A 24,484-nucleotide genomic window follows, 5' to 3' on the forward strand; every position below is an offset into this window, starting at 1 on the left:
AATGGTTGTCATTTTTGGGGTGAAAATTCATGCAAGGTGGGCCTCATGTTCAATTATGCAGAGCAACTTACACACTAGCGTAGCAGAAATCAGCTCCGGGGGCCCATTGTGCCCGCCATCTCACACCTAGAGTGCATTTGGAAAGACCCCTTGACTTTTTCAGACCCCTTGACTTTTTTAAACATTTTGTTACGTTACTGCCTTATTCAAAAATGTAATAAATTGTATTTTTCCCTCATCAATCTACACACAATACCCCATCATTTCAAAGCAAAAACAGTTTCAGACATTTTTGAACATTTGTTAAAAATAAAAAACTTAAATATAACATTTACATAAGTATTCAGACCCTTTATTCAGTACTTTGTTGAAGCACCTTTGGCAGTGATAACAGAGTTGAGTCTTCTTGGGAATGACTCTACAAGCTTAGTACACCTGTATTTGGGGAGTTTCTCCCATTCTTCTCTGCAGGTCCTCTCAGCTCTGTCAGGTTGGATGGGGAGCGTCGCTGCACAGCTATTTTCAGGTCTCTCCAGAGATGTTCGATCGGGTTCAAGTCTGGGCTCTGGCTGGGCCACTCAAGGACATTCACAGACTTGTCCCGAAGCCACTCCTGCGTTGTCTTGGCTGTGTGCTTAGGGTCGTTGTCCTGTTGGAAGGTGAACAGTCGTGCCAGTCTGAGGTTCTGGAGCAGGTTTTCTTCAAGGATCTCTCTCTACTTTGCTCCGTTCATTTTTCCCTCGATCCTGACTAGTCTCCCAATCCGTGTCGCTGAAAAACATCCCCACAGCATGATGCTGCCACCACCATGCTTCACCGCAGGGATGGTGCCAGGTTGCTTCCAGACTTAACACACTGCATTCATCCCAAAGAGTTCAATCTTGGTTTCATCAGACCAAATAATCTTTGTTCCACATGGACTGAGAGTCCTTTAGGTGCCTTTTTTTGCAAACTCCAAGCGGGCTGTCACGTGCATTTTACTGAGTAGTGGCTTTCGTCTGGCCACTCTATCATAAAGGCCTGATTGGTGGAGTCTTGCAGAGATGGTTGTCCTTCAGGAAGGTTCTCCCATCTCCACAGAGGAACACTGGAGCTCTGTCAGAGTGACCATCGGGTTCTTGGTCACCTCCCTGACCAAGGCCCTTCTCCCCAGATTGCTCAGTATGGGCCAGTCTTGGTGGTTCGAAACTTCTTCCATTTAAAAATGATGGAGGACACTGTGTTCTTGGGGACCTTCAATGCTGCAGACATTTTTTGGTACCCTTCCCCAGATGTGTGCCTAGACACACTCCTCTCACAGAGCTCTATGGATAATTCCTTTGACCTCATGGTTTGATTTTTGTTCTGTGGGACCATATATAGACAGGTGTGTGCCTTTCCAAATCATGTCCAATCAATTGAATTTACCACAGGTGGACTCCAATCAAGTTGTAGAAACATTTCAAGGGTGATTAATGGAAACAGGAGGCACCTGAGCTCAATTTTTTAGTCTTATAGGAAAGGGTCTGAATACTTATGTAAATACGTTTTTTTTTTTTTTTGCAAAAAAAATCTACATCTTTCACTTTGTCATTATGGGGTATTGTGTGTAGATTGAGGAGGGGAAAAAATAATGTAATCAATTTTAGAATCAAGCTGTAATGTATGAATACTTTCCGAATGGACTGTATGTCTAAATTATATTAATTTTGTAAATAAATCATTTTGACAGTAACCCTCCTTTTTAATTTCCACATGTAGCAAGCAAAGTGTTTCTGTTGTCCAATCTACATGGCAGTAGGTGAGTCAGAAAGACAATATAGTTTTCATGCATCTAGTTAGCCTATTCTTCAGCGGCGCCGGCAGCAGTCTGCCTCGGCCTCCTCACCTAATTGGCTATCAAGTTTTTTTAAAGTTTGGTGAATCAGGTTAGACTCGGATGGAGAGTGATTGCGTTGTTCAAGATGAATAAACAAAAGTCAAGACCAAGTTGTGCACAAAACGCCCTAAAAAGCTATATCTGATCAAGCTCGCGCCAAATTACCGAAGATAACCACGTCACCAAAGCTACCAACTCCTCGACTGATGAAAAACCGTTGAAGGTGGAAGCTAGTAGGCCTATTTATGCTGCAGCTAGCACTAGCGGCATCCCAGTCTCGACAGAGACCTCACTGCCCGGGCCCAGAAATGACAGTGGCCTTGCTGGGGGGGGGGTCCCAGGACCATGTTTAGGAAACCCTGGTCTAGCCTACCTTAGGCTATATACAGTATTTAGCTAGTAGCCTATTTATATTACACATTGTAACTCGGACTCCACGCTGTCAGGGCGATCCGTTTCATCACTCGTAGGCTTACCAGTGTTCACAGAAGGGGGGTCGCTCTCATGAGCACCGCTGGGTCTCTGGCAGTCATCATCTTGGTTTTCTGGGAGAGGAGTAGGAGAAGGAATGCCAGCACTCTCACTAGAGAAAATGTCCCTATTTTGAGAATAGGGACATTCCCTCTAGTGAGAGTGCTGGCAGGGTATGAGGACGAGCAAGGCCACTGTCATTTCTGGGCCCGGGCAGTGAGGTCTCTGTCGAGACTGGGATGCTGCTACTTTTATCACGGCAACTGGTTTGATACATTCACCTCTGAAGGTAAATAATGTACTTACATTCAGTAATCTTGCTCTGATTAGTCATCGTGAGGGTCCCAGAGATAAAATGTAGCATAGTTTAGTTTGATAAAATACAGTTTTATATTCAAATGTAGGAACTGGGTTCTAAAGTTTGAACCTCTGCTGTTTCCTTGCTTCAGGTCCTGAGCTACAGGCAATTAGATTTGGGTATGTCCTTTTAGACAAAAAAAAATTAAATAATGGTCTGACGACCAAATATAAATAAACATGTACCCATTAAAGCAAAGCTACCGTCTACTTCAAGCACGAGCACCACAAAGCCTACGGAAAAGCAGCCGCGTAGACGTCGCAATTTCAGAACCATTGACAATGATCGGTAGGCTATACTGTGTGAGTGGCTGACGCAGTCACATGTTTTAGGGGGGGACTTTAACTTTGCAGGGGGGTCCAGAGAAACGTTGCTACTCCAGGCAACTTACATTGAGTATGTGAACCCCAACAAGGTTTCTGTACCACACAATATGAACATTTGAATGAAATATAAATACAATAAAATAACAAGGGATCTTTTGAGTGGAACCACAGCTTCACATTCATCAAATGCTCTACATGTTATAGGCATTTATGATGAGTATGTGTCTCCCATCGCAAATGACTTCCTATTGTGCGTGTCAATTTCCAAGTACAGCTACAGCTGTTCGCTCATTTATAGTTTTTGCTGTAGGGAAAAGGAAAATAAAGATTCAGCTCCTAATTGATTGAAATAATGTATTCCCTTTAACACCGTATTGATAATTGATTATCAGTTGCACTAATTTCATCAATTCTAAATGAGCCAAGATGATGAAATGTTTGAAGTGAGAACAGCTCATTGAAACATAAGTTTGTTTAGTGCTTATGATTTAGTGGTTTAGTGCAGTATCGTCCCAAACCAAATTCATTTGACAGTGCTTGTTACTAACCCTGGTTTCCACTTTTTGCTGCTTTAGTAGGTTTAGAGAACACACTATAGAGCTCCCTAGGGGCAGAGTGCAACACCAATCAAACACCAATCTACCCAATGCCTCACATCAAATTCGCCCAGCTACGGAGAAAAACCTCAACTCACACTCTGTTTCTTCGCCTCGAGCTGTAGGAATGGTCTCAATTGAAAATAACACAACTCTACCTTATTACAAACAAGATAGCATCAGCGTGCATTTTCCCAAAACTCCATTAGTACACTGAATAGTGGCAGTAGCAGAGTTATGCTGTATATGATACAACCAAGAAACTCAACTTTACAACACGTTTTTTTGTGCTATTCCAGAAATGTAGTAACCGGCTGGTAACATCGTAAAAAAGTTCCCCTTGTGAAAAGACAGGCATTGGTTTGATGCATTGCAGTAACCAATACACTTTCCATAAATATAGACCATCATTTTCTCCCTACACCAGGGATTTGTCACTCATCTTAACATGAAAATGTCAACAACAACAGTTTGATTGTTGGCTAGCAACACCAGCCCCCCTTGTTATGCACTTTGAAAATAAGACAGACACCCATTGCAAGACGTCCACACTTGTTTCAGGCCATGTTGTTCTTATTAGCAAATATTGAATATCTCAAAAGCATTTCACAGTCTGTTTGGGACATTAATTAGGCATCCCGTGGGTTTTCTGATCATTTGTTTTGAGGGGGAATTAGAGGTTCACCAGATAGCCATTAGAGATGCAGCAGTAAATATCTTTGGGAAGTGGGAATAAAAACAGCTAGGGTCTAATCTATACAGTAGGTATGAAAAAGGCTCCACATGAGTATCATGTTAATTACTGATGTGATAACAGCTTTTGTAGCTGTTATAAAAAGCTGCTAGAAAGGCATTATGTATGGGGGCCTACAGTAAATGCATACATAGGGGACCTACAGTAAAGTGAATTTATACATTGGGGGCCTACAGTAAACTGTTACCTATAGGTCCAATTCATACAGTAGGTATAACCATGACTGCATGTGTGGTATCGGAGTTCATTTGTAGCCTGCTATTCTCAGACGTCGGAATAGCTTGGCAATGTAATACAACTTGAGTAGAATATAATTTATAGTAGAATGACAGCCAAGTACAATAGAAAAAGGACTGAGTTGCATGATGGATAGAGGCCTGGAATACTTGGCGAATGAAAAGCAATGTTTATGACAGGATAACAAAAGGTAAAAAATATTAAAAAGGCACCTGGTCTATTAAGTGTTTCTTCTACTCGTACTCTACAGGTGTTTCATTGAAATTATTCATCACCATTATGGAAAAACATACTCCATCCTGTCAAGTTTAGCTTTTACAGAACAAATCATTTTTATCAGAAACCTATCCTTTAAGGAGAGAGTGGAGAGCAGAAGGACCTCCCTCACTATGCTTCCTATTTCTGGGTTACACCTAGCTCTCTCACTCTCCCAGACTGGTTATTAAGTGGTGGGAGGGAGGGGTCCAGTCAGGAGAGATGGCTGCTAGGTAATGAGATGGGTGACGGGCGCTCACAGACCTGGGTGACAGGTGACAAGGGGGAGGTTAGAGGAGTGAGGTGTACCAAGGGCTCCTACTCACTGTGGCCTGCTGTTTCTCGGCTTGTTCCGTTGCCTCGTCCAGCTGCTTCTGCAATGCAGTCTGGAGGGACTTCATCTCTTCCCTGTTGAGAGGAAAGGTGAGAAACACTCAGTTAGCACCTATCCTTCTCCTCTCCAACTCTTCTCTGACTTCTCGCAGTGGCGAGGCAGTAGTAATAGTATCTCAAGCACTGACTGACTGACTGAGCACTGAATAGGATAAAAATCATCAAATCAATTCATGCTTATTTTTTCTACCAAACATTTGTGATAGAATGCGTGACGAAATACCAAACTTAAATCCAGAATGCCGGTATACGATTACAGCAGCAAAGAATTATTCCCTTTGACTGGGCTTAGTGTAGGTTTAGAGTTTAACTACATATGACATGGTTATGGTCTATCAATTGTGCAGTCGAGGAGCAGCATCTGCAGTCAACAGCACTGTGTGTCAATCTCAGAGGGAAAAGTCTCTCTTCACTACTGCGATGCCCTGTCGTATTTCACATGCCAATGGTTGTGTCTGTTGGCATGAGCCCAGTCAAGCAAACATTTTTCTTTTCCGCTACTTGGGATTTCATTTTTCTGATCTCACCCTAAAACCAGCACTATGACGTTTTAAGGGGAGACAGAACCATTTTTAAGAAGTTAGCGTGGAATGAATTTGAGGTTGACATTTAAGGAGGGCCCAACAACATTTGGTGCTGTAAATACGCTTCACCGATATTTAGAGACATTTGCCTATGGGCTACAAACAACCCAAAATTATTCTGAGTGACATTTTCCTCAGGCAACACAGCACTGGACTGTGTATAAAATAGTGCATAACCCATTATGGGTATTTGTGGGAAGGCAGTTATTTACTTTATTAACCAGAGCACAAAATTAAACCGGACAGAATGTTTGACTTGTAGTACTGTCTTCCCCCACCCCTCTGTATATTTCATTGGCCCCTCAAGTTGTCTGTATATTTGCAGTTTAAATATAGTAATTGGTTATGTACATGATTAGGTCAAATGTGGTGGTAAGGACGAGGGTTAACGTTTGTGTTTTTTCATATTGCTGACTACAATATGTCTGTTTTCAGCTTTTATAAAGGCTAAAGTGTCTTAATTAAATAACATTTCTAAACCTGGAATGACAGCATCCTGTACATTTTCCGACGTGTTGACTTGAGGATGTGGCTACCATGGTTTCACATTAGAAGAGTTGCTAGTTATTACTCCCCCCAAAGCAATCAAAAACATGATTGAAAGGTGTCAAAAACAAATGATATCTCGTGAGGAAGTCATTTGATAATCATTCTTGGCAATGGAACGAATCAAATGCAGGATTAATCGGATTTAAAGTGGAACGCAGGTGGCTGCGCAAATTGTCTGTGGACCAGGAGCCATTGCACCAATAAAACATTGTTTAATGGTTTGTTTATGATTGTCATGTGTTGTTGATATGTTGGTTTGCTATGTATAAAGCAGTAGGGTATAAGTATATACTGTGTATACCAAAGGCTGAATTGCAGGTAAAATCACGTTGTGCTTGCACCATAGAAGTAATTAAAAGTCATGTTGCTCTTCAAAATAATCCATGTGGTAGCAATGTGCAATAGCAAATGGTTACGAAGGTTAGAGCTACCTCTGCTTGTGGCTGAGTTCCAGGATTCTCTGGACATCCTTCTTGGTCACGGAGTCATCATTTTTCAGTGTCTAGAAATGAGAAAGGAGAGCATTTCAGTCCCACAAGAGAAATTGGTTTATTATATGACCACTCACAGTCTCACTCCAACACTCCAAAGTGAAGGAGCAGATTCAAAGCTCTCATACAGTAGGAACGGAAAGAAAACAACAATACTCCTTTCGAGTGTAAATGCACATGTTGCTCCAAGCTGTCATACAGTCTATACTCAGGCAAAAAAAGATGCGAATAATGATGATTATTTTTCGTCCATATTGTGTAACCCCTCATAGATTGATGTGTATGCTTTTACGAGGGTAGTCGAAAATACTTAGTGATACAACAAGTTGTAGTTTATTTATACGCTTGTAGGAACTCATATAGGTTATATTCAGGTTGGAGTGTAATTATGAATCTGACACTTTTTGGGGAAGAAAACGCTGGCAGAGAAACTTTTGAATACAATTATAGAAAATTCAAGTGGTACAGTATCTTGTTAATAATACATTTGATTCTCATTTCCATAAACACAATAATTGGAGTTCAATAATTGCAGCTCTGCGAGATTACAGAACAGTTTTAAAAATGTGCTTCAGTATAATAATAAGAAGACACATTCAGAAAAAAATATTTCACATATTTCTGTATCACAAAAACTTTAATCTGGGTGCATCCCATCTGGATTCGATTTAGAGAGGTGCTGACACTACCATAACAAACCAGGCTACCTCCATAAGCAGTTGAGGCGCAAAGGAATGGCCCCCATTAAACCTTATACTTGCACACCACAGAGCAACTGCCAACAATCAAAGCTCTATCAGACAAAGTTTAATTAAGAAGGGTTGACCCAGCACCCATGGGATGTCTAATTAAAATAATAAACACCTAGGTCAGTAAATCCCCACCAGAAAGGTTACTCAGTTACACATACATAATGGATTATTATAAAAAGTTACGGTTGATTGTTCCCCCCCCCCCCCTTTTTTAATAAGAGATCCATCCCCCCTCGCTTCTCCCTTCATCTCCCACCACCTGCTTTGCCCGGTACATTTGTACAAGGCACTGGGGACACTGCCATCCAAGTCTGCACATAATGTACAGTAGCTAACTGAAATCAAAGCCTGCCCCGAGGACAGTGGTAGCTTAGACAGACACACAGTGCCAGCCAGACCCGACCAAGGGACAATGAATGCCACCAAAAACTGTCAGGAGGACAACACCATGAACCCATGCTGGCCAGGGTGTAACGGGTACACTAGGAGTCGGGAAACAAGTGCAGGGAGGGAATTTAATCATTAAAAGAAACATAGAACAAAACAAGAAACACAAGTAGTGTACAGACATATAACACAGGAACAGAATCAATAATGCCTGGGGAAAGAACCAAAGGGAGTGACAGATATAGGAGAGGTAATCAGGAAAGTGATGGAGTCCAGGTGAGTCTCATGAGGCGCAGGTGCGCATAACGACGGTGGCAGATGTGCATAATAATGAGTAAACTGGCAACAACGAGTGCCACAGAGGGGGAGTGGGAGTAGACGTGACAGTACCCCCTCCCTGACACGCGGCTCCTGCCGCAGGACGCCGACCAGAGGGACGGTCCCGACTACCAGGAGAGGGCCAGACGCTTCTGCTGAGATGCAGGAACCTGTAGACTCAGCTGAGGTGCGGGAACCTGTAGAGTCAGCTGAGGCGCGGGAACCTGTAGAGCCAGCTGAAGCGTGGGAACCTGTAAAGCCAGCTGAGGCATGGGAGCCTGACGAGCCAGCTGAGGCATGGAAGCCTGATGAGCCAACCAAGGCTTGAGAACCTGTTGAGCCAGCTGAGGCATGGAAGCCTGATGAGCTAGCTGAGGCATCCTCGGTAGCTTCGGCAATGGAAGCCTGACGAGCCAACCGAGGCTTGAGAACCTATCGAGCCAGCTGAGGCATGGTAGCCTGACGAGCCAACCGAGGCTTGAGAACCTATCAAGCCAGCTGAGGCATGGAAGCCTGATGAGCTAGCTGAGGCATCCTCGGTAGCTTCGGCAATGGAAGCCTGACAAGCCAACCCGAGGCTTGAGAACCTATCGAGCCAGCTGAGGCATGGAAGCCTGACGAGCCAGCTGAGGCATGGAAGCCTGACGAGCCAACCAAGGCTTGAGAACCTGTCGAGCCAGCTGAGGCATGGAAGCCTGACAAGACAGCTGAGGCATCCCCTTTTGCTTCCCTTGGACCCGACGTCACTAGTAAAAACACACAAAAAAATCCCTGTTGTTTCCCTTTGCTGATGCGTACCGGGTACGCAAAGGGAGAACCAAAGGGAGTGACAGATATAGGGGAGGTAATCAGGAAGGTGATGGAGTCCAGGTGAGTCTCATGAGGCACAGGTGCGCGTCACAATGGTGGCAGGTGTGCGTAATAATGAGTAAACTGGCGGCAACAAGTGCCAGATAGGGGGAACGGGAGTAGACGTGACACCAGGTTACATGTCATACAAGTTCACAGGGTGTAATTGGGAAGTCATTGATTAAAACTGAAATGAAATTGAACCCCTGACTCTGACTGTTCCAGCCCTCCAAATCAGTCAGAGGGGCTACAGCCATCCAAGCCCACTAAAAAGAACACAGTGGCCCAGACAAACCCAAAGGACCACTGCCACCAAATTTGGCAAAAGAGATTCCATTCAAGACTGACTATGTGACAACGGTACCCTGGCTAACATCTGAGAGACATATGTGTCTGCTGGTTCTCTGTGGGACACAGGATGTTGAAAGTAGATTTTGGACTTTTGGACTCTTTTTCAATCTATTTGTTCAATTCAATTCATTCCCTACTTGTTTGATGAGAACTGAAATGGAATCGACTGCAGCCCCGATCAGTGGCGATATACAGATGTATCCGAGAAAAATGTATTGCCTTGCTGCAGTATACAATTTAACAACCAAATTACACTGGAATCTCAAGATCTAGGATTAGCTATGTTTACGTGGTCTTCCATCCAAGCTGTGCATTTACCAATTCTCATGAATGTATTTAACAGCATCCACTATGGGAGTGATGATCTTTATCATACATTTCCATCTTCTACCTCTCATCACCTGTCATTCCCCAATTCTGTCATTCCTATTCTGCACTGTGCTCACAGGAAAGAGTAACGCTGTACCGTACACGTACACACAACATACTGTATACACAGCATTGGCGGATCTGTATGTCAAAAACCGATGACATCGAGCTGTGGTAGATGTCAAGGGTAGAAGCTTAGATACTCTTTAAAGTAGACCTGGGTCATTCAAATCATTTCAGTGTTTGCTTGAGGTCTGCCTGGAGTTCCAGGTGGACTGGGTTAGCACCGTTTGAACTATTCCATTGGCTCCATTGAGCCAGGCCATGTCAGTCAAGCACATCTAAAGTATTTGAAAGATGTCAAATACAGCACTGAAGCAAAAGAATAATGTAATATAAACATCCTCCATCAGCACCACACATGCACGTCCTGTCGCGAAAAGACACTTGATCATATCATTAAAAATCCTCTGCAAACTAGAACCTGAAAGGGTTCTTTCGGCTGTCCCCATTGGGTAACCTGATGAGTAACATTTTTGGGGTTCCAGGTAGAAAGAAGCCTTTTAGTTCCATGTAGTACCCTTAAAGAGGGTTCTACATGGAACCAAAAAGAGTTATACCTGGAACCAAAAAGGCTTCTCTTATGGGGACAGCTGAAGAACCCTTTTGGAACCCTTTTTTTCCCCGAAGAGTGTAGAGCCAGATTTCTCAACACTTCCACCTTGGTGTAATTTTCCAGTTTTTACAACTGCACCTCAACTACAGGACTTCCACTTCCCAATTCGTATTCATATCAGGTGGAGGGATGGTCCAAAAACGCAGAACATATTGCTTATTTGCTTTTAATAAACGAGGCCCCAGGTATGTAGTGGCTCATTATACCCCAGGACACCGGATGAGAAAAAGTGGATCACAGGCTGAGCTGAATTTCTAAACCATTTTTGAAGTTCTTAAACACAGCCTTTCGAAATAACCCCATGGTTCCAAAGGCACTCATAGCCATCCACCTTTCTTTAACATCCCACTATAATCTGTCAGAAAAGAAACAGTGGGGCTCTAACCTGAAGGTTGCCTTTTATGCTGTCCAGTTCCTTTGTAGTCTTGGAAAGTTGACGCAGGATGCCAGTCCGCTCTGTGAAGACCTCCTTCAGCTTCTGCTCCAGCCCCTCATAGCCTTGTCTGTCAAGGGAGAGAGAGAGAGAGAAGAGAGAGAGATTTCACTACTTTATGTCCACCGCCTGAGGGAATCAGTCTTTATTGGCACCCTTAGGAGTATGAGATGGCGTTAAAGCAGACTAAAAGTGTTGTGTCATTAGAGCAAAAGGGTAAAGAAGTACAAACGCACTAATATCTACTCAATGCTCAGTCCTTGGTTTCGAGATAAAAAAAGCACTTCAATCACCTTATCAATTTGGGAAAGTGTTTTACTCCAATGTGTCATTTGACCAGAGGTCGGCCTCTGCATTTCTATTAAGTACAAATAATCCAACTGTCAAAAAGACTGAAATATCCACAGCACCCATTTGTCAAATGCCTTTTCTGTTTCTTTATAAATCAAACTATTGAAATGTAAATGAGCACATTTTTTATGGTGACCTTGCTGAAAGGCAAACATTACTTTTTGTGCAAATGTGCATCAAAATTTGGTCATTACATTCTTGTCTGAGAATTCTGAATGAATTCATTCCATATGATACAAACCGGGAACATTCCAGAACATTAGCTAAGATTCCCATTAAGTTATAGTTAGGGTTTTATCTAACATTAGGATAATAGCATCCCTAAAACACTCAAAAAATGTTTTGGAAAACATTAATTTTTTTCCAGAAAAATATATCTATATATCTATATAACAACCACCATAGAACATTATGGGAAAGTTCTGGGAACCTTCACATAACACATTTTAGTTTGCTGGGTATACTGATAAAAGATTCCGTTTGACTTTGTCCATACCCTTTGCGTACTATTTTAGGGGTATGCGTCTCTTACCTTACTAGCTTACCTATTGATATAACAGACATGTGGCTCTTGAACGACAAGCATACACATCAGCCAAGTGAAGTAGAGTTAGGGGACCCCGTGGTTGGAGGAGTAGGGAATAGAGAGTGAAAGCTCAGGAGTGGCAAATAAAGAGGCGAAGAAGAAACTGACAGCTCTGGCCCTTTGGGGCTACTCTCTCTCTCTCTCTCTCTCTCTCTCTCTCTCTCTCTCTCTCTCTCTCTCTCTCTCTCTCTCTCTCTCTCTCTCTCTCTCTCTCTCTCTCTCTCTCTCTCTCTCTCTCTCTCTCTCTCTCTCTCTCTCTCTCTCTCTCTCTCTCTCTCTCTCTCTCTCTCTCTCTCTCTCTCTCTCTCTCTCTCTCTCTCTCTCTCTCTCTCTCTCTCTCTCTCTCTCTCTCTCTCTCTCTCTCTCTCTCTCTCTCTCTCTGGTCATAGATAAAGACATTGCAGCTTGCCTACATCTTCCCTAGTGCCAACTGCTGATATCAGATTGGACATCTATGTTTATTGAACGCAACACCCTCATTTACAAACAAAAAATAAACAAATCAATCTTTTGGAAACTTCCTCAAGATCAAGCTGGTCGGTCAGTGGTTGTTGACGCAACCGGTCGTCAATTTTATATCGACATGCTGTGCATCACTGATTGCTTTCAACCCCCCCGCCATAATGTAATCTTTATTTGCAAATGTTGTGTTACAAAAACATTAAACATCTCACTTTAACCACTCCCCTAATTTGACATTAATTTAAGGTGGCAAATAGACAATAAAAGCACGATCTCTACAAGTCACAAGAACATCAAGGGCCCTCGACAATCAAAACCAGAAACCAGGAAGTGTAGGGGAAAAACAACATCCTTCCAACACTGACAAAATGCCTGTAAGACAAACACCCACATGGCATTGCTTTGTCTTACACTAGAAGCTCCAGAGGAAAGAGTAGAGCTCCAAGTGCAAGAAAATGTTACTTAACGTCTGGAGAAAGACAACAACCCGCCATGCAGCTTAATGAGCTTTACTGTAAACCCCTCTGAGAGTGGATTTTGGGGACCAGGTGTGGAAAAATAAATATACTGTGTCATTTCCTTGTGCTTTTGAAATGCAACACTGCTGCCCACCATATTCGTCTGAATCCGGGAGTGCTCCCCACCCGTTCGACCTGGGGCCTTGTTCCAAAAGTCTCATGCACCTCATGTCACAAATCCCATCACCGGATCAAGCACAATAACACAGTAATAAATCAGTAATAGAACATAAATCAGTAATAGAAAAGCAGCACCTAAGAAATAAATAAATAACATGCTGTAATGCATCCTGCGCATGAGTTGCCACCGTATGGCATTCTGTGAAATCTATTGCAGGCTCACGCAACAGAGAGATGGGGAAATCACTCCCTGTCTGCCAGCTTATTCATTACCCAATGGAATTGGCCCATCCGTGGGAGGGAAATGAATAAGACTCGTAATTTGAGGCCCACTGAAACAGATCTCGCTATATCCCATGAAGAGTCACAGATAACGGTAAAAAAAAAACTTTGCGCATGGTCCGACATAAACTGTTAAACTACTGCCAAAAATGGCGGCAGATTCATAATTATGTCATGACCTTTCTCCGACACCAGCGTCCGGGGAACCTCGCGGTTTCACGGATCTGTTGGACGAGAGAAAAGTGTGCTAATGAGAATCGGGGTTGTCTGACAAACAGTCTTATGATCAGATACGAGGCCGCTGTCCTCAGAATTCTGCCGCCAGTGATCACATTATTCAATATTTTTTAGTTGAGCCTCTGCAATTTCCACATTCTTTTATATCCATCTTGATCTAGACAGTAAAACACGACCGGCTCGAAATAATGAAAAGTGCCACACGCAAAAAAAAAAAATGAAGAAAGATTTAGCTTTCTCCTATATGAGGAGCATCATCATTTATTGGTGGATCCTGCGTTAACTTCTTGCGGACAAACATTTCTCTAGCCTTGAAATCACAGCCAGTTTCTGAGTTATATGAGGTTGACCCTGCCAAGTGCTGAGCCGTGGGCCTGGAGAGGGAAAAGTGCTGAGGTCTACAATCAACAGCAAAACAACAGCTCAATAAGGGGAAGGAAGCAAGGCCCTTCCACTTTCCCTCTCTGCCTAGAGAGCAACTGCAGAAGCAGCTTTGGTCTTCAGTTCAGTTGACAGCACTGGCCTGTAAACGCTCTATCGTAGCACCGGTTACCAGCTATTGACCCGGGCCTTTTTTAATAACGGCTAATAGCTTATGAGATCATTCAGCCTCTCTGGGCAACGCCGCGGCAGTCAACGTATGGAGATGATGTGAAGGAGGTGATGGAGCGAAGCCTTCTGTGAGCGTACATAAAAACAGTATGTCGGCCTAGCTCGCTTATGCACACTGGTGTGTGTAAAATCAAGACCGTGCACGCTTGTTGCGGGCACAGTTTTCAGTTGTGAATTCATACATACATACAGAGGGATTAAAGGAGGAACCAAAAATAAGCGTAGCTTATTTGATGGGGATACTTCCATCCAGCTACCGTGCAATGCTTTAATAAATCATTAACGAAGGCATCTCTAAATATTTATATCTGTTGTAGATTGTTGACAAAAAAATGACAATTAAGTACATCCCTTTTAATCCAACTCTGTAACACAATACAAATTGAAGAACTACTTTTGCAATACACTGTACTGTAGCTGCCAATGTTTCATAAAAAATCAATGACCTAATGACAATTCATAAATCTGTGTTTTAAAATAAACAAGGTATACATTGATATTAATGGATGTACTTGAAAGGATCCTACTCACACCAGACACACCAGTTGTAAGGATGTATGATAATACAAGGAATATGAATAATAAGGAATTCCTATTGTGGCCCATGTGAGGACAATCTGTAGACAGTATATAAACACAAAATGAGTGTACAAAACCTTAGGAACATCTTCCTAATATTGAGTTGCACCCCCTTTTGCCATCAGAACAACCTCAATTCGTCAGGGCATGGACTCGACAAGGTGTCAAAAGCGTTCCTCAGGGATGCGGGCCCATGTCGACTCCAATGCTTCCGACAATTGTGTCAAGTTGGCTGGATGTCCTTTGGGTGGTAGAATATTCTTGATACACATGGGAAACTGTTGAGCGTGAAAAAGCCTGCAGCATTGCAGTTCTTGACATAAACCAGTTCGCCTGGCACCTGCTACCATACCCTGTTCAAGGGCACTTAAATCTTTTGTCTTGCCTATTCCCCCTCTGAATGGCACACATACACAATCCAAGTCTCAATTGTCTGAAGCATTACAAATCCTTCCTTAAACTGTCTCCTCCCCTTCATCTACACTGATTGAAGTGGATTTTACATGTGGCATCAATAAGGGGATCATAGCTTTCACCTGGTCAGTCTATGTCATGGAAAGAGCAGGTATTCCTGATCTTTTGTAAACTCAGTATTACTGATCATAAACTACTTTCGCATTGTTTCTTAGTAAATAAATTTAGAAATGCCTTCTTATGATTTATTAAGAGTTGCCTGGTAGCTGGATGGAAATATCCCCATCCGATAACACATATTTAAGAATGCACATCGAAACCAATATTGTGTGGCAAATAAACTGAAGGGGAACATATTTTACGACGAACAAGCTACAAAACCAACAGCAGGAGTTATTTGTAAGTGCTAGCATTTAACCCGTCAAGTATAGGAGTTTATTTGTAAGTGCTAGCATTTAACCCGTCAAGTATAGGAGTTTATTTGTAAGTGCTAGCCTTTAACCCGTCAAGTATAGGAGTTTATTTGTAAGTGCTAGCATTTAACCCGTCAAGTATAGAAGGAGTTTATTTGTAAGTGCTAGCCTTTAACCCGTCAAGTATAGGAGTTTATTTGTAAGTGCTAGCATTTCACCCGTCAAGTATAGAAGGAGTTATTTGTAAGTGCTAGCATTTAACCCGTCAAGTATAGGAGTTTATTTGTAAGTGCTAGCATTTAACCTGTCAAGTATAGGAGTTATTTGTAAGTGCTAGCATTTAACCCGTCAAGTATAGAAGGAGTTTATTTGTAAGTGCTAGCATTTAACCCGTCAAGTATAGAAGGAGTTTATTTGTAAGTGCTAGCATTTAACCTGTCAAGTATAGGAGTATATTTGTAAGTGCTAGCATTTAACCCGTCAAGTATAGGAGTATATTTGTAAGTGCTAGCATTTAACCCGTCAAGTATGGGAGTATATTTGTAAGTGCTAGCATTTAACCCGTCAAGTATAGGAGTATATTTGTAAGTGCTAGCATTTAACCCGTCAAGTATAGAAGGAGTTTATTTGTAAGTGCTAGCATTTAACCCGTCAAGTATAGAAGGAGTTTATTTGTAAGTGCTAGCATTTAACCAGTCAAGTATAAGAGTTTATTTGCTGTCATGCAGATTATGAGGAGACAGCGGTTTATATAGTGCCTCCAAATTCAGGCTGGATGAATTGTGTCATTAAGAGGGTGCAAATAAATAGTTGTAATAAGGGGGACTGCCCGAGGCTTGTCGAAAAATTAATTTATTTCTCTACCCAAGCGTGACTACCACCCAACACCTGTGACAAAATCAATCCGTCGTGTTTACTGACTCTTGTCTTGTATAAACATAGCAGACAGCAGGGAATATTAATTGCGTAGTCAGGCTATCTGGCACAAAATCTTCTTTAATTGTTTGGTTGACGGACATGGTAAAACAATGGGTTCAGAAGAAGCTAATTTGGCATCAAATGTTGGTAAGACGACGCCTAAGAATGGTGGACACAACGTGACGCAGTCCAAAAGGGTAATATATCCCTGAAAAAGGATTGCTTGCTCATATTTTAAAGTATATTGATCCATGGCATATTCAGTGACAGTATCCAATGCCAGCTAACAGAGTTGTTTGATATGAAATAAAATATCCAATTGTATCTCCCTCCAAGGTCTTGCATGAGATGAATGTTCTCCATTTCATATTGATTTGTTTTTCTTTGTGATTTATATCTGAAATTAAAGAGTGGGGGTTCTGAGACTAAACGAGACACTAAAATGTAAATGTGCATGCCAATGAAAAAAACAAATCAGCTTTTTTAATTGCTGAAAATTATTTAGGAACTTTCAAAGTGGCGTGTTATTTTATGTGTGTGCGTTTTTGTAATGTGATGACCCAATTTCTTTGTCAGTGACCTACTATGAATGGGCCTGAAAACTTTTGATTCATTGATTAACGAATTGACTGATACATTTTTCACAGATACAGTCAACAGTATTCTGATGATATTCCGTAATTAAAACTAAATGAGCTGTTCCAAGAAATATGTTGAAAATGTTCAACTATCTTTACCAGGTAGAAATAAGCACATTTTACTTTAATGTGTATTAACATTGCAGACTAGTTTTTAGAGCAGAGAATGAAATATTTGACCTTTCATTTGGAATGACAAGATTGTAGTGTCAGTTCCGTTGGTTGACTTTCCCCAGTCTGCGGCCCCCATACAACCGTGACAAGACTAAACGAAACTTGATGGACTATTCTATTGAGGGAGTCCTTAGATGACCTAGTTTTAAAAAATCATAGACTTTTCCCTTCAAGAGGTCACCCAAATAAGTTCCGAGGTAATTCTGTGCGTGTGTCTGTGAGTATTGTGTAAAATCCAGGCTGTATCACATCTGGCCGTGATTGGGAGTCCCATAGTGCTCCCATAGCGTCGTCCAGGTTTGGCCGGAGTAGGCCGTCATTGTAAATAAGAATTTGCTCTTAACTGACTTGCCATTTTAAATAAAGGTTACATTTAAAAATGAAAAATCCCCTGGCTGAACTGGCCTGGCCTGCGTCTTCGATGATCAACCGGACCAAATGATCTTAGGGTGGATCTTTGGGGACCAGCACCACCCCAAAATGGCCCCTGATTATCCATGTGCAGGATAAAGATGCATTGTATATATATGAGACCATTTTCAGTGTCACCCAACCCAAGCTGGTACACAGCAACTGATACAATGGACTTGATTGTGGAGAAGATTTACAATAGTCTGAGCAAGGAAGTGAAAGATCCATATTATCTGAAGTGAACAGGAATCTCTCGCAATATGCTTCTTCTTTCCCGTAGCAAGGCCAGCTAATTTGTTCATCACTTAAATTGCCTAATATTCCACAGTGTTCAAATTTGAAGACATTGAAATAGAAATACTTAGCATAATAAATTAATAATTCAATAATTTATTGCAGGCATTTTCATGCATAAATGTATGCCAATTACTTCCCTTGATGTTAAACACTCCATTCTGTTATTCCCTATGTGGAGTATTATTTTTGGGGGGCATTCATTTACATACTGTATATGAATAACACAATAGTTATAAATGGATGTAATGACATTTAAAGGAAAATTCCACCCCAAAAACAATCTTTTGGCAGTTGTTTCATTAGTCCATTGTTGATAAAGTCACAAAATGTTTTGCATGTCAGCAATCAAGTTTTCAAGATATTTAACTTTCAATATACAGAAATACAGCCAGCAATTTCTCAAGCAAGAATTTTGCTAGGACTCTCTGTGTGTGGTCTGAGTGGGGAGGGGAAAACGAAAAACTACCTGTTATTGGCAGAGAGGTTTGAAACTCTCTTTCTTATTGGTCTATTAACTATTTTACCGCCTGGTGATGGCAACAGGCAGGCCAAAACTCCATTCCAACAAAAGAGCAGCCTTTTCAAACAGCTTTTACACTAAAATGGCATAATCATCATTTTTACAATTTCACAATATTATTCCAACCTCATAGTGTGGATGGATGTGGCTGTTTCACCATTAAGGATTCCAGGTTTAAGCCTATCTCAAGGTAAACCAAATGTACTTGCTTGGAGGTGAGAGCTTGACAGCATTCTGTCTGCTCTCCCCTCTGTCATGCACACTCTGAATCATTTTCACAGTAGACGTTCAACATGAAACCATCCTCCCAGCTGTGGCCACGTCTCAAAACGGCATGCTTTATTTAATAACACTTGGCCCGAGCCGTCTAGACGTGCAGCCTGCATTAAAGTGTTATCCGGTGAAGGGAGAAATAAAAAACCTAGGAGGAATCGCTTTTTCTGGTAAATGTAATATCCAAACTGTATTTGTGCGCACCATATCACTTCTGTGCCTTTAAGAAATACGCCCTAGAACACAAAGAGACAAGGAGCGTCTTGCTCCTTCCCGCCTGATTTACAGACGAGTTGTGACTCACTCTCCCTTCCTGTGGTAGCATGCAGAAGCTCTCGACTGGGGCCTATTTTACAAAGAGGGTGTTAAAAAGATATCCCTAGATTTGACCAAGGTTGCCAGCTCCCATTAAATCGTTGATATGGAGTGTTTTGAATGCAGCGCCCACCAACATCCAGTTCCTGTAATGGTTTGTGTTGAGAAACCCCTGTGCAATTCTTGTGTTCCAATCAAGCGGAATGCCTTTACTCTTCTCTTTGAAAAGGCACACCTGCCAAACATCAAAAGCTACAAAGTATCTCTCTATTGAGGCTATAGATAATACACTTTCATTGTGTGGGAGAGAGAGAGAGAGAGAGAACACCACCTTTTCAGTCAAAGAAAATTTAGGCTGCTGAAAAGGCAGTACACACCTACCAACCAGGCAGAAATATGTAGGAAGAAAAAGTCATAGTGCGAGTAGCATTCAGCCCCGTTCAAAAAAAGAATTCAACATAACATCTTGTATTCAGTTGAAATCCACTGATATCGTTTACTCTTATTAATTTAGAATGCTGTTACGGCCTTGTAAAACATGCGCCATATAGAATAGACTGTGGGACGGCAGGGTAGCCTAGTGGTTAGAGTGTTGGACTAGTAACTGAAAGGATACGAGTTCAAAATCCTTTGACCTGACAATGTACAAATCTGTCGTTCTACCCCTGAACAGGAAGTTAACCCACTGTTCCTAGACCGTCGTTGAAAATAAGAATGTGTTCTTAACTGACTTGCCTAGTTAAAAAAATATAAACTGTGGTATGACTCTTTTATATGGTTGTATGATATCAATATCTCTCAGTGTGCCAATGTAGAAAGGAGGCTTGTACATGTGAGGCTTGTCAGAGCAAGAGTAAAATATTTGACTTTGCATGCCTTTCTTCTTTGCATGCCTTTTTTAAAGCTCACATCTTTCACTCCTACTAATTAAAAAAAGGTTCCTGCTGTCGCAGACTGAAGATAAGTGTGTCCATGAACCCAGATACACAATGGAAAACGGCATAATATGAAATGCGTTATTTGAGAATGGTGGACTGAATGAATGATGGAATGAGTCAAGTCCTAATGTGATTCACTAAACGGGTTGTATAGAGCACTATAACAGAGCATCAGTGTAATAGGCTGTAGTGGTAAGATGGGATAAAAAGGGGATGATGCGAGCAACCAAAGCTTCTTGGTCAGACCACATGAGAATTTCTCGGTTAGTAAATAAGTAAAGACTGTATAATCGCCTTAGACACACACCACAATGAACAGACTTGTTTGGAAGTAGCACTACATATAGAGAAAAAAAAATCCCCTCCCATGAATTCTGTTTCATTGCAGAGAGAGTGGAATAGCCAGGAAAAAAAATACAATGCGTTGTGTTCCTGCCTAATCACATGTAAGTGTGGAATAATGACCGATCAAAGATGTGTTTTGAGATCTACTACATTGCGCTGGGGTTTTACAGAATCACTGATCTACAAATCACAATTCCGCGCCTCACCTTGCTCAAACTGATCCCCTCAAGCACGCCGGTTATCTATGGCAGTGGTTCTCAAACATCTCCTCGGGGACCCGCAGCCATTCCATGTATTTGATCTATTCTATGTTTTCCAAAGCTAGCACACCTGATTCAACTTGTCAAGTAATCATCAAGCCTTTGACTAGGTCAATCAGGTGAGCTAGTTCAGGGCTACAACAACATTGTGAAATGCCTGGGGGTCCCGGGGAAACATGTTTGAAAAACAATGATCTATTGGAGCTTTAGTGGCTCTGTGGGTCCGATTCCCCCTTCTGGCCAATAGTGAAGGAAGAAGTGAAGTTGGCAATAGGCAAGCCCATGCACCTGATTCACATCAAGGGCAATCAGTGAAGCTTCTGCCCCACTTACAAGTGTAATTCAATTGAGAGAGAGAGAGAGAGAGAGAGAGTAATTCTGAATTGAGAGAGAGAGAGAGAGAGAGAGAGAGAGAGAGAGAGAGAGAGAATTCTGAATTGAGAGAGAGAGAGAGAGAGAGAGAGAGAGAGAGAGAGAGAGAGTGTAATTCTGAATTGAGAGAGAGAGAGAGAGAGAGAGAGAGAGAGAGAGAGAGAGAGAGAGAGAGAGAGAGAGAGAGAGAGAGAGAGAGAGAGAGAGAGAGTTGGATGACGGATGTGACTTGATTACTGGTTAACTACCCTGCTGGTGCTCCATTCAGTTTTGGATGAGGAATCCTCTGGCGGTGGGATGATCAATTTAGAGTAGGCAAGACCCTGTTTGATTCCATTGTTTGGGCACAGGCGAGCTGTCAGTCGGGCCTGTCTCTGGGAGTGCTTTGAGTTCGTTTTCTGTCGCTTATTTGCTACAGTGATTTGCCACTTCACCAACTCCTCAATAAAATCCCCAATCAGGCTTTTCATTAAATTTGTTTGTGTTCTACTGGTCTACTGTGTAGAATACCATAGCAAGGTTAGATGTCTCTTCTCCACACTATCTTGTTACAAGGTTAGATGTCTCTTCTCCACACTATCTTGGCAGAGTTGCAAGATTAACATTATGAAATGCAATGTCAAGCATGCAATATGGGGCTTTTCACAAATCGCAGCTTAACTAAGAGGAAATGCTCAGGATGATTGACACACTGAAATGAAACTCTTGACAGGTTTGAAATTGACATTCATACATCAACAACAAATGTGAAATATGAACATCAGCGAGTAGTGGGCTGTGATGAGACACCATACATTACTGTTATGAAGAAAATATGTGGTTATATTACATTGATATGTGATATAAATTGCTGTTCAGCAGTGACCCAACCCCTCAAACAAACCACATCTTTAAAACCTGCCCTACTCATGTTTGTCTTACAACTTCAAATATTCCAAGAGATTGCTATCTTACATGCTCAGAATACAGCATATTTTGCCACCAGTTTTTAAGCAGCTGTGAGACTGTGGTGTAGTTTCACTTTTACATTACATGGAATGTGAACTAACAGGAATTAAAGCCAAAAACAACAATAGATACAGTACCAGTCAAAAGTCTGGCCACACCAATTCATTCAAGGGTTTTTCTTTATTTGACTATTTTCTACATTGTAGAATAATTAGTGAAGACATCAAAACTAAATTCAGCAAAAACAGAAACTCACTGTCAACTGCGTTTATTTTCAGCAAACTTAACATGTGTAAATATTTGTATGTAATGAACAGCAGGGAGCAGGTCTCGAACCCTCGACCTTCGAGCACGAGGTCCGGCGCGCTATCGACTGTGCCGCAAAAGCATGCTCGTGCGGCAGGGCCGATTTCCGCGCTTATAAACCCAGGGTCGTTACATATCAACATAACAAGATTCAACAACTAAGACATACAAGTTCCACAGACATGCGACTAACAGAAATTGAATAATGTCTCCCTGAACAAAGCGGGGTCAAAATCAAAAGTAACAGTCAGTATCTGGTGTGGCCACCAGCTGCATTAAGTACTGCAGTGCATCTCCTCCTCGTGGACTGCACCAGATTTGCCAGTTCTTGCTGTGAGATGTTACCACACTATTCCACCAAGGCACCTACAAGTTCCCAGATATTTCTGGGATATTTCCCTAGCCCTCACCCTCCGATCCAAAAGGTCCCAGACGTGCTCAATGGGATTGAGATCTGGGCTCTTTGCTGGCCATGGCAGAACACTGACATTCCTGTCTTGCAGGAAATCACGCAGAGAATGTGCAGTATGGCTGGTGGCATTGTCATGCTGGAGGGTCATGTCAGGATGAGCCTGCAGGAAGAGTACCACATGAGGGAGGAGAATGTCTTCCCTGTAACGCACAGCGTTGAGATTGCCTGCAATGACAACAAGCTCAGTCTGATGATGCTGTGACACACCGCCCCAAACCATGAAGGACCCTCCACCTCCAAATCGATCCCGCTCCAGAGTACAGGCCTCGGTGTAACGCTCATTCCTTTGACGATTAACGCGACTCGTCAGCCCATCAACCCTGGTGAGACAAAACCGCGACTCATCAGAGAAGACCACTTTTTTCCAGTCCTGTCTGGTCCAGCGACAGTGGGTTTGTGCCCATAGGCAATGTTGTTGCCAGTGATGTCTGGTGAGGACCTGTCTTACAACAGGCCTACAAGCCCTCAGTCCAACCTCTCTCAGCCTATTGCGGACAGTCTGAGCACTGATCGAGGGATTGTGCGTTCCTGGTGTAACTCGGGCAGTTGTGGTTGCCATCTTGTACCTGTCCTGTGCAGGTGTTGTTACATGTGGTCTGCCACTGCGAGGATGATCAGCTGTCTGTCCTGTCTCCCTGTAGCGCTATCTTTAGGCGTCTCACATTACGGACATGGCAATTTATTGCCCTGGTCACATCTGCAGTCCTCATGCCTCCTTGCAGCATGCCTAAGGCGCGTGGTGTTTTTCAGAGTCAGTAGAAAGGCCTCTTTCGTGTTCTAAGTTTTCATAACTGTGACCTTAATTGCCCACCGTCTGTCTGTAAGCTGTTAGTGTCTTAATGACTGTTCCATAGGTGCATGTTCATTAATTGTTTATGGTTCATTGAACAAGCATGGGAAACAGTGTTTAAAGCCTTTACAATGAAGATCTGTGAAGTTATTTGGATTTTTACAAATTACATTTGAAAGACAGGGTCCTGAAAAAGGGATGTTTCTTTTTTTGCTGAGTTTATGAAATAACACATAAAGAATCATGTAGTAATCAAAAAATGGTTCAACCAATCAAAATATATGTCATATTTTAGATTCTGGAAAGTAGCCACCCTTTGACTTGATGACAGCTTTGCACACTCTTGGCATTCTCTCAACCAGCTTCACCTGGAATGCTGTTCCAACTGTCTTGAAGGAATTCCCACATATGCTGAGCACTTGTTGGCTGCTTTTCCTTCACTCTGCGGTCCAACTCATCCCAAACCATCTCAATTGGGTTGAGGTTGGGTGACTATGGAGGCCAGGTCATCTGATGCAGCACTCCATCACTGACCTTCTTGGTCAAATAGCCCTTACACAGCCTGGAGGTGTGTTGGGTCATTGTCCTGTTGAAAAACAATGATAGTCCCACTAAGCGCAAACTACAGATTTCCACTAGTCTAATGTCCATTGCTTGTGTTTCTTGGCCGAAGCAAGTCTCTTCTTATTATGGGTGTCCTTTAGTAGTGGTTTCTTTGCAGTAATTCTACCATGAAGGCCTGATTCACTTAGTCTCCTCTGAACAGTTGATGTTGAGATGTTTCTGTTACTTGAACTCTGTGAAACTTTTTTTTGGGCTGCAACCTCTGAGGCTGGTAACTCTGATGAACTTATACTCTGCAGCAGAGGTAACTCTGGGTCTTCCTTTCCTGTGGCAATCCTCATGAGAGCCAGTTTCATCATTGT

At 42.2% G+C, this 24,484-nt stretch overlaps 1 protein-coding gene across 3 annotated transcripts in view; it reads right to left on the reverse strand.

Annotated features, from left to right (window-relative positions):
* Positions 1-24,484, reverse strand: part of LOC118393666 (leucine zipper protein 2-like) — a 180,775-nt gene that overhangs the window by 65,352 nt on the left and 90,939 nt on the right. For all 3 annotated transcript variants that reach the window (XM_052461974.1, XM_035786600.2, XM_052461975.1), the window contains exons 2-4: positions 10,960-11,077; positions 6,813-6,883; positions 5,182-5,263 (exon numbers count right to left, since the gene is read on the reverse strand). In XM_052461974.1, the coding sequence (XP_052317934.1) occupies positions 5,182-5,263; positions 6,813-6,883; positions 10,960-11,077 (271 nt within the window). The remainder of the gene's footprint in view (positions 1-5,181; positions 5,264-6,812; positions 6,884-10,959; positions 11,078-24,484) is intronic.

Source organism: Oncorhynchus keta, chromosome 14, assembly GCF_023373465.1.
Source record: "Oncorhynchus keta strain PuntledgeMale-10-30-2019 chromosome 14, Oket_V2, whole genome shotgun sequence".
In the NCBI taxonomy this organism is placed as follows: domain Eukaryota; kingdom Metazoa; phylum Chordata; class Actinopteri; order Salmoniformes; family Salmonidae; genus Oncorhynchus; species Oncorhynchus keta.